Source organism: Drosophila elegans, unplaced genomic scaffold, assembly GCF_018152505.1.
Source record: "Drosophila elegans isolate 14027-0461.03 unplaced genomic scaffold, ASM1815250v1 contig_476, whole genome shotgun sequence".
NCBI lineage: Eukaryota > Metazoa > Arthropoda > Insecta > Diptera > Drosophilidae > Drosophila > Drosophila elegans.
The window spans coordinates 21,062,372-21,076,521 of NW_024545863.1; the positions used below are offsets into that span (position 1 = coordinate 21,062,372).

At 42.3% G+C, this 14,150-nt stretch overlaps 2 protein-coding genes across 2 annotated transcripts; both read right to left on the minus strand.

The window, feature by feature from the left end:
- Positions 1–394: 394 nt before the first annotated feature.
- LOC108147107 (hexokinase-1) lies at positions 395–13,401 on the minus strand. Its single transcript, XM_041709165.1, has 5 exons — positions 12,507–13,401; positions 5,002–6,171; positions 2,729–4,018; positions 1,481–2,023; positions 395–1,363 (listed from the first exon to the last, which is right to left on the minus strand). The coding sequence occupies exons 2-5, from the start codon at positions 6,169–6,171 to the stop codon at positions 512–514; spliced, it is 3,855 nt and encodes a 1,284-aa protein (XP_041565099.1). The 5' UTR covers positions 12,507–13,401; the 3' UTR covers positions 395–511.
- LOC108147111 (hexokinase type 1) lies at positions 2,595–4,309 on the minus strand. Its single transcript, XM_017273401.2, has one exon. It carries the CDS (start codon positions 4,049–4,051, stop codon positions 2,648–2,650), a length of 1,404 nt encoding a protein of 467 aa, XP_017128890.1. The 5' UTR covers positions 4,052–4,309; the 3' UTR covers positions 2,595–2,647.
- Positions 13,402–14,150: the final 749 nt, after the last annotated feature.

Here is a 14,150-nt window from a genome sequence, read left to right on the forward strand (position 1 = left end):
CATTTTTTCATTACGGGCTTTAATAAATCCATCAGTTAATTGAATCTTCAATGCAATTAATACTTTATGAAGTCGAAAATGGGGCGTTGCAAACTTTTCACCGATATTTAAATACCCTGTGCAAGGGTATTTAAATGGACAAAAAACCAGCGATATGGTCTCTGTTAAGAGGACGGTGTATTAGCTAAAATTGGGTGATGTCTTCGTTACCTGTGGAGTAAGTCTCCGCTAGATGTGTATATGCTAAAAGGTGGATATCTTCGGTATGTCTCCGCTAAGAAGAGCACATTCCAATTATGGCGGCAAGCCCCTTAACAGCCACGTAGATGGCGCCAGAAAACTGGGTTCAGTTTTCTCTACCAGCTACCAGTGCTACAAATTACATTCCAGAATATTAGCGCTTATTTGTTGTTTTTTTTATTGATGGTAAAATAATTTTTAATTTAGTATTTCCAACTAGATTTTTCGGGTATTTAAATTTAGCTGGTTAGCCTGCCCCAACACACACAATTTATGACTTTGCCTTGTTCAGGACGGCAGTGGCCGCCACCAGAGCTGCGCCCCTTCCGGATCCGTCCTCGGAAACGACCAACTCGAACTTGACGCCCGGCTTGAGCAACTTCTTCATGTGGAACTGCAGCATTTCGTGGTACTTGGGATGGAAGCGGTACACACTGCCGTCGATGCCGATGGCCACCTCGTTGATGTTCATCTTGTTGATGATCGTGACCAGGCCGCAGGCGCATAGCTTGGCGGATCTGGAGGACACGGCCTGGCAGATGAGTTTCAGGGCCTCCTTGTCCGACTCCTGGCTGCCGATGATGCCCAGGTCGTTGAGTACCTTGTTGCAGGCCCGATATTCTCCGGGCGGATCGCTCTCAATGTCGGATATATAGGAGGAAGGGAAGCTCCAGGCCTTCTGGATTCTCTGCGACTTGTCGCCGTGGAACATCACATCCTTGTTAATCATTTCGATGACAACGAGGCGCACCAGCTCTCCCATGTACATGCCCGAGATGCACTTCTCGAAGGTCTGCTTGCCGGGATTGGGCGTGACCTTGTCGATTATCTTGTCGTAGGGTGTGCGCACGAACTCCAGCACACCATTGTCCCCGAAGGCGCCCCACTCGCAGTTGATAATCATGGACGGCTTCGGGCTGGTCTGGTATCCCTCGAAACACTCGGCGTTGACGGTCTTCTCCACATAGCAGGCATTGGAGCCGGTTCCCACGATAAGTCCTATGCGGCAGTTGGGATGGTGGTAGGCGCAGGACATCAAAGTGCCCACGGTGTCGTTGAGTATGGCCACAGTGTTGATCTTCACATCTCCCCTCCGCTCGATGGCCTCTTGGAGAAGGGTTACCTTGGGAATAAGAAGAAAACTCTGTTATCGAAATTTTACATATCGATATTTCAATCGCTTGTTTTCTTATCGAAGCGATATTTATAAATCAATCATTTCTAAGTACCCTAGACTCACCACGTTCTTGCCCACCACGCCCTCGCAGTTGAATCCCTTGGTCCAGGCGACCAGGACGCCCGTGGCAATACCCTTTTGCTGGCAGGGAAACGAGAAGGTGAAGCCCAGTGGCAGGGTCTCGTTCTCCACGCCATTTTCCTTGCAGAACTCCGCCAGGCATTCGGCCAGGAAGTCGAACAGTGCTTTGCCCGTACCCGTCATCAGGGACTTGGGGAAATCATAGCTCTTCGATATGGTGTTCCCAGCCGAGTCGCTTGCCAGGGTCACCATGAGCACCCGGAAATTAGAGCCACCGAGGTCTAAGGCCAAATACCTTCCCTGCTCCTTGCCCGTGGGAAGATCCTGTACGTAGGTCACAAAACACTTGATCACCGCACGCGGATGCGTGTCTTTGGCCAGGCCCATCTTCAGCTCCTTGGTCATGCGCTCGACCACCTCGGCCATCTTCTCCTGGTCGAGAATGAAGCCCTTGATGGCCAGCTCCACTTCCGGGCTAACAAGACTCGGCATTATCCACCCAGAATTTCCAAAAAAAAAATAAAACTAAATTTTGACTTAATTGCAAAACGGAGAAAATGTTTTTGCCTACTAGTTCTGAGGGATATTACAAAGCTACCTGTTTAAGCATTTAGTAACCTAGCCAGATTTGAAATCTGATAAAAATAACTAAATCATAAGTATTATGTTTTGAGACGATAATTTTGTTGGAATCTTTCTGCCACTAGTGCAATAAATAGTACTTGTAGAACAACAAAGTTAAATTGAAATTTCACTGATATTGTAATTATTCCTTAATAAATACTTTACAATATATATTTATTTGTGTTGGCCTAAATGCTCATAAAAAACTACAAACTAGTAATATTGTTGACTAAATCGGCTGTTCGGACAAACAACTCAGCATAGAAGTTCGGGTCAATCAGTTGGGCTGCCTAATTGAGATTATTATAAATAAATATTTATTTATATTAATGTTTTTCTTCCTTTTTTTTAACTTTGGTAATCAAACTTATTTAACTAGAAATGGAATAATTTTCATTACCATAGGGATCGGACTGCCAAAATAGATAACAATTTAAAAAGTTGCTTAAATTAAGAGATGCGCCACCAATAATTGCACTATTACGCTTTTATTGCCTTCAAAACCAATTTACTTCGACATCAGAGCTAGTAGTCCATAGTGAACATCTTGGAGTCGGTGTTGTATTTGTTGGCATGTGCCATGCCCGCCATGATGGCCGCCCCCACGCCACAGCTGTCCTGGGTGATCACGAACTCGTACTTGAAGCGCGGATCGGTTAGCAGGTTGGTGTACTTATTGAGGACCGTGGCGAAGGTCGGGTGGAGGCGGTAGATGCCGCCGTCCACGGCGATCGAGATCTGTGGCAGGTGCATGTGGTTGATGAGGCAGGCCACCCCACTGGCCACCAGCATGGCAGCGCGGTTCGTAACCGTATCGCAGATGTACCGCAGGGCAGCCAGATCCCGCTCCTTGCAGTGACGGATCCGGAACTTGTCCATCACCTCCTGCGCCTTCGTGTAGTCACCCGGCGGATCCGAGGCGATTTCGATCAACGAAACCATGTCCAACTTCCACTGGATGCCTATATAGTCGCGTCTGGCTTCCGCAAAGATGGCACCCATTCCCATCAGTCGCATTACTATGATGCGAACCAGTTCGCCCATGCAGAGTGCCCCGCTGAACTTCTCGTAGGTCCGAACACCCGGAGTTAGGGACTCGTTGTCCAGCTGGCGATCGAACTCGTTGCGCACAAAGTCCAGTGCCCCGTTGTCGCCGAAATGGGCCCAGTCCGAGTTGATGATCATCAGCTTTCGGCCCTCCTCGCCCTCGTACAGCTGGCACCTCTCGACCTGCTCCACATAGCAGGAGTTGGCAATGCTGCCCATGATCAGGCCCATTCGGGTGTCCGGCTGGGCCCAGCACAGGGCCAAAAGGGAACCGGCTCCCACATTGATGATGCCCATCACCTCGACGGATATTTCGGGGAACTTGGCCAGAGCGTCGCGCAGCAATTGGACCACGTCCTTGCCGATGGCGCCCTGGGCCCCAAACTCCTTGGTCCACGACACCAAGATGCCCACATCCAACGCCAGTTTGTTGAGGCTGAACGCAAAGGCAATGCCCAGCGGCAGATTGTCCTTCTCCACCTTCTTCTCCTTCACGAAATTGGCAATGGTGGTGGCCAGGAAGTGGAACACCTCGGTGCCCCGTCCCGCAGCCACAGTGTGCGGCATTATCACGCACTTGGAACTGGTGTAGATGTCCTTCTCGCTGCTGAACTTCACCAGCATGATCCGGCAGTTGGTGGGCATCATCTCGAGGGCCAGGAACTGACCGCGCTCCCTGCCCGTCGGCAAATCCTGGACGTAGCTCAGGTGACACGGCACTGTGGAGCGATCGTGGTGGTCGCGACTCAAGCCCATCACAATCTCCTTGTCCAACAAGTCCCTGATCTTCCCCAGATCCACGTCGCTCGGCTTGAACAGCTTGCAGATCTTGTACACCTCCGGAAAGTCCTCCTCCGGATTGAATGTGTTTCCGTTTGCCATGGCAATTCTGGATTATATAGCTCTAGTATCAGGTATTACTATTAAATTATTGTGGTTAACTATTCTACAATTGCTTATAAAAGTCTACTTTTGTGTTGAATTCTGACTTATAAATCATTTAGGCTCGTCATTAGATTAAAATGTACTAAACATATCACATTATCCTCAAAATAGTTTAAATGATAGTGACAATATTAAGATAATTTTGATATGTGTATTTTGTCTCTATTTAATACAAAATGTTCACCATAAAAATGTATCCATGGGAATAAAGGGTCTAAAAATCTTATTTCATTAAAGTATTTATATATATTGTATATATTTTACAAATATATAATTTTTAATATAAATATATAACTTTGAACACTTACATTATCTTCAATATAGTTTAAGCTTTTTTTAAATCTCTTGATGATTTTTAACAACTGAACTACAATATTAAAATAAATTTGATATGTGTTTATTGTCACAAACTTTTAAAAATATTCACGATAAATATAATAAATGCTTTGATTGCCGCTTAAGAGATAAATTAAAGTCTGGTGCTATTAGATTCTATACTTCGGAAAATGAACGTAAAGCTAATTCTGGGACTTAAAATAAAAAGCGGGTAATGGCACCTCCCTTCTACCATAAAATAATATATTTACGAGTCTTGAAACAACACTGGGTGCTTTATTTACACGATAACGAGAAATGCGTCACAAAGAAATGCTTAGATCACTAGTTGAGTTGTGTTGTGTTGAGTTGAATTGAGTTATCATGTGGATGTGGCGGTGAGCAGTTTTCCTTCTCGCAGGATGTGGATATATCCTAAGGTTGCTGGCTATGACACAATGAATTCCGCCACAGGGGCGCATCGCATTAATGGCTAAGTGTGAAAGTCTGGCTATGACTCGCACGCTAACTTAAAACGAGGGTTAGACTTAAGCGGAGTAGTGGTCACGTCACGTAAGAAACATGTCGGGGAAATCGGGGCTCAGCAGGTCAAAGGCATAGCCATCCAGGCCGGAAAACGAACTGATTAGGACCGAGGGCTGCTGATAGCTGTCGAAGTCGAAGGAGTCCGTGGATCGCTGATCCAGCAGTCGCAGACTGAGCTCCACGTCCGGTTTTTCCAGCCCGGACATGGGTAGGTCGCCACGACAGCCGGGCAACAGCGACTCCCCACTGCCAGTGAGCAGACTCTCGTATTCGGGACTCAAACAGGTGAGCGAATCGCCGTCGGAGGCATCCAAGAGCAGGGAGTCCAGGGCAGTCAGTCCACGCTGTCCCACCAAACTGTCCACCTCCAATCCCGGACTGCTACTGCTGCTGTGGCTGTTCGATGACGACGACAACGAGGCGTAGGCGGAGGAGGCAGGCGATCCTATGGATGAGGTGGCATAGCAGGACTCGCCGGAACTCATGGCTGCCACTGGGGGCACTGTCTTGGCCTGCTGCTTTTGGCTCTGTCTTTTTTGGCCGGCTGCCGAACTTTTCTTGCCACTTCCCTTGGTCTTGGCCGCCTTTTTCACAACCGGAACGGGCAGCTCCAATTCCATTTCCGTTTCCACCTCCACATCGGCTTCCTCGTCCACTCTCGCCTCCCGATTGGCACTCTCCTCCAGGCACTCTTCTATGAACTCACTCTCGTAGCTGGGATCCCGCACGGACTCGCTCAGCATGGTGATGTACTTCATGGCCAGTCTCAGGGTGGTGATCTTGGTCAGCTTCTCGTTGGTATTGGCCGCATCCTCGCCGGTTATCGCCTGGGGCACACAGTGTCTCAAAGTTTCGAAGGCCGTGTTGATCTCTCGCATTCGGGTGCGCTCCCTGGCATTGGCCGTTTTCCGCCGGTACTTGCTCAACGGCGGTGCTTTCGTCTTGGATTTGGTGGTTGTGCTTTTCCTCGACTTACTGGCCGGCTCCACAATCGGATCCAAGTCCAGTTGAATGTCGGGCAGGCTTGCGGACTCCAGTTCCTCGGTGGGACTCCTCCTCTGGCGCTTCTGACGCAGCGAATACTTCTCACCACGCCCACTGGCAGCCTTCCTTTTACGGGAGTCCTTGGGGTCAACCATCCCCGCCATGTCGTTCAGATCGGCGTAGTTGTGCAGCTCGTACGTGTTGGACTTCATCTGAAAGTGGAGTGCAGAGGCAGACTTTAGTCGATGGTCTTCTAGGCGCTTATTTCGAACTTATTTCGAACCCATCCCATCCAATCCCGGGGCAATTAACAATTTTGTACAATTTTTTTTTCGTTGAAAGACATCGGGGAGCATATGGGGGTTGTGCAATCGAGCGAAACGGGTTTTTTTCGGACCCACCCCGCCAAAAACTTCCGTAAACGGCTCTCGAATTGGCTTCAATGAACTGAAGTCGATTCTTGAGTAGTGCTTCCGTCATAAAACCCACTGAAGCCGAAAAACCGAAACGAAACGAAACGCATCAAACCAAAAAAACTCATAAATACAATTTAGAAGCGGGGGCAAGAACAAATTGGTCTGCCAAATGAAATTTCTCATTGCTCATTGCGTTGCGCAATCTTCGAAATTCCTGGTATCTGCTCGATCTATATCTTAGTCACATCTTAAGTCATTTCCATTGCGAATAACTCTATGAGCTGTCACAAATCCTAAAATGGTTCAGACAAGTTGTTAAATTCTGGTTGCTAAAAAAGTCCATATTAGTTGTTTACAATTTGTAATTTGTGAGTAATGTTATAGTAAACAGATTTCGCTTATTCGTTTGGGTATATCTTCAGGCAAACTAGACTTTTTGTAACAATAAAGTGAATTTGTTGTTATGAGTCAAAGCATTATCAATAAATAAATAGTAAGCTTCGGTAAAAGAAATTGCTTTTAAATTACATTTTTATGAACGTAACAATTGTTTTCCATTTGAATTTACACATCCGAAAGTTGTATAAAAATACAAAATAAATTAAATTTCGAGTAAACATTCCCTTAGCTTCGTCCAAATCTTGAATACGAAAGCTAATAAACTTGTTTAAAGACCTCATTAAAATGTACAAACAGATTTTCATGCATTAAGGAAAAAGTAAACTATATACGGAATTGTAATTGGAAAAAATTAAAATTCATAAATATTTTGATATTTCTGTATTTTACATCGTTGTAACTTATTCTTTTGAAGTGGATCTTTGCAATACATAAAAAAATGGGGCTTATGCAGTAACACGATTACAGACTTTTGTATTCAACACTAAAATTCATAATGAAACACTCACTTCTGTATGAATTCTTATCGCAAATCGAGTTTTATAAATAGATTTAAGATTTATGTTTTTCTTGGTTCATTAATACTTAAAAAAAAATAACACAAACTAAAAATAATAATAGATTTTTATAATAGTGACTATCAAATAAATTATTATATTTTTTATTACAACTGACTTGCTGTTCTGCAAGTAACCGAAAACGCAGACTGACAACTTTTAAACTCCCGTCATTGCCAAGGGCATTATCTACTCCATTTCATGTCGAGAAAGTTTTGCCTCGCGCGTGTGGCAAATAAAATGTTTATTATTTTCCTTTTTTTGCGGTAGGTCAGCTATACGAAATGTTTTCCATAGCTTTTCACTCGCCGTTTCTCCGGCATCCAGCTAAATGCGGGCAAATACTTTTTGCGGTGGCTGTCTGTCGGTTGGAAATGCAACAAAACAATGCAGCGAGCGCAACAGTTAATGAATGCATTTTAATGCAAGAATTAAGTTACATGAAAATGTAACACGAAGCCAACGCAGCGGCGTCATTTCCACCTCCCAAACACACAAAAAGATACAGAGAGATACAGCGTAGCAGTGATACAGAGATGGAGATTGAAATGTTTCTGCATCGATGCTAACGCCCTTGCAATTGTGCCTTGGCCTCATAAATCGCCAGTTTGCCAAGTTGGCAGTCTGAATGCAGAGGTGTAAGTGCGAGCAGATTGATTGCAGTCAGTTGATCTAAAGGGGAGCAGCTTAGTCGGGGGCCTCAGCCTCACTTAAATGGTCAATTTAGTGCAGATTGTCCGAAATTGGCCATAGACGATTCTAGCCTGGCTGCCTTGCCCGATCCGGCTTGGCTTGGATTGACTTGGCTCGGCTTGGCTTGGATTGCTGGCTCGTTGGCCCGCTTGACACTTGTTGCATAGCTCTGACCATTCCCAGAGCTCGCTCTTGGCTTGGCCTAAACGAGTTGTGAGGTGCTGTGTTTTCTTAGCCACTTTTCTTCGATTACCGTTAATGTTTGTCTGGCCGAGAAAGACAGAACGAATGGGAGATTTAGCGGGCGGAATTTCTACAGATTTCCTCTGCCCCCTCGTATATTCAAATCTCCTTCCCCTGCCTAAAACTTTCAACACGTGGATAAGTTTTTCACTTCGTGCCGGCATTTTCTGTAGCGTTTCGCCTCTGATTTGAGGTATAATTAATTTTCGCCACGCAATCCTAAGAAATGCTTAAAGACCCTGCAGACGTTTTTAAGTTGCAAAATATGCCCACAAGTGGCATGCCCTTTTATGAACTCTTAAGTTTTTTTTTGGGATTGATCCGTATTTATGTTCCTTTTAAACATTTTTATTTATTAAATGGTTCAGCCTTATCTCAAGGTATTTTGTTTTAATTTAGTAAAATTTAAATATGTTTATTTAATTTGAATTCGGCTATAAGTTGCAATAATTTACAATATTTCAATTGAAATATATGTACATTTTTTTCGATGATTAATTTTAAAAGGACTAACTATGAGCTTATAATTTTTAGAAATATACACCAGAATTGAAAATCTGCACATACTCGGTATTTGAAATTATGCTACGTAAAATATATATATCAAACTTCTGGCATGTACCCACTTGAGCTGTAAGGGCATCGGCAAAGTTTGCGACACGCAACAAACAAGCTGCAATTAAGTGCACAACACAGAAAAATTTGTGCACCGTCTTCAAAGTGGGGCGGCAACCGTTGTTCACCTGCTCGCTCCACCTTTTTCCAAAACGACGTGAAAATTACCTAGTTCCGTGTGCTTAAAGTGGGGCTCTGGTGGGTGGAAAAGCGTGGAAAGTGCAGTGACTGGCCACAATCAACAAATTGCATACGATTAAAAATATTCGCGGCTAATAAACGTTTGTTCAACAAACAGCAACAAGCCGCCACCCGATTTTCGGGGGCGTGGCAGGAGGGATACAGGATATGCTGGAAGGAAGTGCAGCAGGAAATGAGTGGGGGTGTGGGTACGAGTGTTCGAGTGTACGAGTGTAGTTTAGGTCCTGTTTTCGTTCTCGTTGATTGGAAAATTTGTTGCGCCGGGTTTTTCGTGAATAAAGTGAGTGGTGGTACAGAGAGGGGTGCTTCTGCTTAAGTTTTCAATTACACGCCGGCACAATGCAGAAAACGGGCAATTGAAATGCACAGACAACAAACATGGAACAGTTCCTCTGCCCCTTGAACAAAAACCCATACATTTTGTTACCACACACAGAAAAATATCATAAAGTGATTCAATCACCATCAAATGGTCAGAGGGTCATTCGTTATTATTGATTAATGCAACAGTAAACAAAAAAACGGAAATAGAAATGAACTAATTTGTTTATTTATGCCTTTTTGGAGCATAATTGCATAGTATATGGTAATTAAGAAACAACTTTTAATTGAGATTTATTTTTTGCAATTGTTATTTTCAATGATTTAAGAAGACAGCTTATAATATAATTCGTTTTTCTCTTGATAAGTCGCAGTAAGAAAATAAAAAATTGGTAAACATTATCATAAATATTAATTAAAGTAAAACGCGAAATTTGATGTTCTGGTTTTTATAAGGTAAATAGAACTGAATAATAAAATTGAAAACCATTTTAATATGTTAAAATATAAAAGTTTCTCGTAGTGCATCTTTTTCCCCATCTCCCTTTCCCTTTTACCAACAGTGAGTGAGACAAAGGGCGAGCCGTGCGTGCGACGAGGCGTAAAGGGGCCGAGAGGCGGGGCAGAAGCATGTGGGTGGGTGGGGCGTACTGTTTCACAGATATATATTTTTTGGAAAAATCGGATGGAGTGTGACCGGGGCAGGGGGAGGTTAGCCAGGCCTAGCCGGAGTGCACTTGAAACTGCCGGCGAGTGACTACTGCCCCCTCCAGTCTGCCCTTCACTTTTCGGTTCGGTTGCAGTCGCTGCATTTTTAGGTGTAGCCATTAAATTTAGAACTTTTTCTGCACGCTTGTCTGCGCGCCCATGGGTTTGTTGGGGAAATCCGGGCAGGAGGGATGGTTGAATTCAAGGATTCGGGCAGTCGGGTGCGGTTAAATGGAAAATGAAGCGTCTGCTGCTTGGGCACAAAACAAAAAAAAAATATGCCATTGGTAAAACGAGGGTAGATGACTTAGTTTGGATAAATTGAGATTTCTTCGATAAAATTGAGAAATATATTTTAAGAATTAGTTGACAATACTTAATAATTTACTAAATGTGGATGACTTGGTTTGGATAAATTGAGTTTTCTTTGATAAAATAAAGGATATATTTAAGCGATTAGAATTGGTTGACAGTATTTAGTAATTTACTATTTTGATTTTACTATATCAATAAATACATACAAAAAGAATTGCATTGTTGTTTAAATAAATAATTTAATTTAAAAATGTTTAATTGTTTTAACTTTTTGATCTGCCTTCTGTGTTGATTTGCTATAGATTCTTCGAATGATTCAGATGTGTCTCTGTGCCTGGCATGAGTTTAATTCGGCTCTTGTTGTTGTTTTTGCCAAAGCTCTAAAATTAGTTTTTATTGTATGCAACTTGAATTTTCTTTCACTATTTTTGTTTCTTATTTTCGGAGCGCTCTGTCTATTTTTTATCTCTTTCGATATGTGATTCTTAATTTGTTTTTGTGGAACGCGTCAAAACCTTTCATTTGCTTTCGACTTCGTTGCCTTTACTATAGCTATTGTTGTTGCCTTGCTAGATGCCTTTTGTTGTTGCTCTTGTCTCGTGCTGTTGCCAGTTGCACGTTGCACATCCCCCTGCCTTTTGTCTCGTGTGTGCTACCGCTGGCAGCTTTTATTTTTAGCCAGCCTGCGGAAAGTTCTTATTTGTTTTTTTATCTCTTCTTTTTTCTCTTTGGCATCTTTTAATTTTTGCTTTTTATCTTTGTGTGTTTCGTTTCATTTTTCCTTTTTTTATGCTGTTGATTTGTTGCCATTGCTTTGGCCAAATGATTTTGTTTGATTTTCCATTTACGTTGAGTTTGTTTATTAAAATTGGCACACACTGCGTATGTGTGATGGTGCCGTGTTTACATTCTCTGTCTCCCTTTTTCACTGTGTGGGTAAAAATACTATATATATATATATATATATATAAATATACATGTGCCTACGTTTGAGTTATATTTTGATAGCTTTTTGTGTGGTTTTGTATTACCCATCGGCTTTTGATTTACTTGATTTCTTGACAGGTCTCTGGCATTTGCCTTTTGTCTAATTTTATTTTTCTTTATTTTTTCCTGTTATTTTTATTGCTTTTGTTGGCTTTCCATAGAGACGGGCAACTGTTCCCACATTAGACCGAAATTTGGGTCAGGGGGACAGCAAATAATGAGGTAGGCAAGTATATTTAGAGACGCGAAAGGTCCAAGACTCTGAAATCTAAATTTATTTTCCGATTTATACCTTCAAAATCATTAAAATTGTACTTGATTAGTTTCATACAAACGAAATGAAATTTGCTATGATATATTAAATGCATAACATAATTTCAAGAAATCATAGCTGTTTTAAAGGAAAAATTAGTTTAAATAAAAACTATTCTTTTGACTTGAATAATGAATGGGTTACCCAGTTTATATTAAAAACATGAATGTTCTCAGCTCAGCGCAAAAAAAATGTTAAAAAAAGGAAAGTGAGTAATTATTTATGAGAAGCTCATATAGTTAATTCCAATTAGGTTGCTATAATATATTAACAGCTCTTAAAGAATTAGTATTAAAAATATTTAAGTCCCCTTTAAGTGATTAAAACAAATGGCTTTAAAAATGTTAATAAGTAAATAACCGAAGCTGTTGATCAATACATCACCATAAGAGACGGCAAAACTAAACTCAGTGAAAATGAATTCACAGCGTTTGTTTGCACATTAATTAAAATGTTTCCCCCCATTTTAGCCGCAGAACAAACAAAGCTAAGTTGTTGCTCTCCTTCGGTAACCTTTCAAAATCAGTTGACAACTAGCTGTCGTCGCTGTTTTCCCTCCTGAACATCTGAAAAACATTCTCCCTTCCACACATCTGGCTTTTCAACACCTTGGACAAGTAAATGTTTCAGAAGTTTCTCAAAAAGTTGCCCTGCCCCGTTGGCCACCCACTAACGTGATTCGCCTTTTGTCTATTTTTGTTGGGACGGCAACAAGAGATCGAGGAATTCTTCTATATCTCTATATTTATGACTGATTAATAAGGCGGTGGTATATTTACCTTTTTGATTTCATAAATCCAACAGTATATGGGCTAGAGGTTGTTTGAGATGATTTGAATTTAGATGTGCACTCTGATTAAGATTTGTTGATGTTTTTATTTTAATTTTTGGTTCATTAAAGTTGCGCAAAATAATGCAAATTGAAATTCCGACTAATTAGTCACCCAACTAATTTTGATATGCGATCTTTTCTTGTTATTTTGTTTTGCTTGGGCTGTATTTTTTTTTTATCGGAATTAAAGTTATTAGCTCATGCATAAATTTGGCATATTAACACAACAAAAAAGGGGTTTTCAGTTTTATTTCCTCAAAACAGCAGAACTTGTTTTGGGTTTAAGTTATTTCGTTGCGGCGTATTGATAAGAACTTTTGTTTGTTTTCGCGTGTTTCTCTTGGTGTGTGTTGTGTTTGCAGGAAAAGCCTCGAAGAATAGATTTTCCGAAACGTGCAAGCCGCGTGTGTCAGTGCGGCGGGACTAAACTGCGGCGGTATGCGTGAGGCCGGCTGCTAAAAATATCTATGAGTACGCGTCGCTTGGCTGTGCATATATATATCTGTGTATCTGTATCTCGATATCTGTGTATATCCAATATCCCGAGTTGGCGAACCAAAATACACGGAGAAAATGCTGCGCTGCGTCCGCCTGCTGCGCTTGTCCGCTTTGCACTGAACAGATATACGAGTATCTCGTACCGCGGATCGTCAATGTCGACTGTGCGCTTGGAATGGGATGGATGGGTTGGGATGGATTGGCTGTGATGCCAGCGGAATCAGCTGAGCCACTTGGCTTGGACTCCGTTATGGCCCGGCCAGCGGTTTTGTAGCGAGTGGGCGGCGATGGAAGTCGGACTTGTCCGCTGCGATGAGCGTGCGGCGCGCTAGTGGGGCGATCAATGAATGAAATGCCGCATTAAAAGGCAGCAAAGTCTCGTTTTCTGAGCGACCAATAAACCGAGAAACCCACTGGCGCTCGCCAGCCAACGCCAACACAACGTCATTGAAGAGAAACCAGTTCTCTCTTTCCCCAAATATCCATCCGATGTGTGGGTGCTTTTTGCGTTGGCCGGATCGGATCGGATCGTATCGTATCGTATAGTATCGTTTAGAAGAAACAAGTCTTCACAGAGCACTCTCTTGAGTGATTTCCAATTCAGATTTTCGGTTTCGTTTCGAGTGATTTGAGTGCTAGTTGGGCACTCTCCGCTACGAAAAGACCCCCCTGAGATTTCGTATGATCTAATATCGCCAGGCAGTTATTTATTTAAATTTATTGCTAATTTTATTTGCTGCTGAAGCAGCGCATGACATTCGTTTGCACAAGTCAGACATTGTTTGAGCTCACTTGAAAATAGTTAAAAATGTTTATTCGTCTTTGATTGAGATGGTATCAGCTAGCCAGCTTGACTTTTGTCGGATCTCCATTTTTAAGGTTGAACTTTTGATGCCAGACCATAAATAATACTCGATTCTTGATAATTATTTGGATTAACTTTGATTTGGTAGCGAGTTATGATGCATGTCAAAATAAAGTTCAAGGAAATGTGCTCAATTTAATTTGGAACGATGGAATGGCTTATAACTATGTTTAGTTTTAAGTAAATTAAAATTTTCCATTTTAATAGAAAATGAAAAACAAGTTTTGT

What these genes read in the sequence shown, in the direction of transcription:
- LOC108147111 (XM_017273401.2), bottom strand. Translation starts at nt 4,051, where the DNA reads ATGGCAAACGGAAACACATTCAATCCGGAGGAGGACTTTCCGGAGGTG.
- LOC108147107 (XM_041709165.1), bottom strand. Translation starts at nt 6,171, where the DNA reads ATGAAGTCCAACACGTACGAGCTGCACAACTACGCCGATCTGAACGAC. An exon ending in TCCCCGACATGTTTCTTACG is followed by an intron (nt 4,019 to 5,001) that starts TGACGTGACCAC and finishes AATCCGGAGGAG; the next exon opens with GACTTTCCGGAGGTGTACAA. An exon ending in GCGTGGTGGGCAAGAACGTG is followed by an intron (nt 1,364 to 1,480) that starts GTGAGTCTAGGG and finishes CTTATTCCCAAG; the next exon opens with GTAACCCTTCTCCAAGAGGC.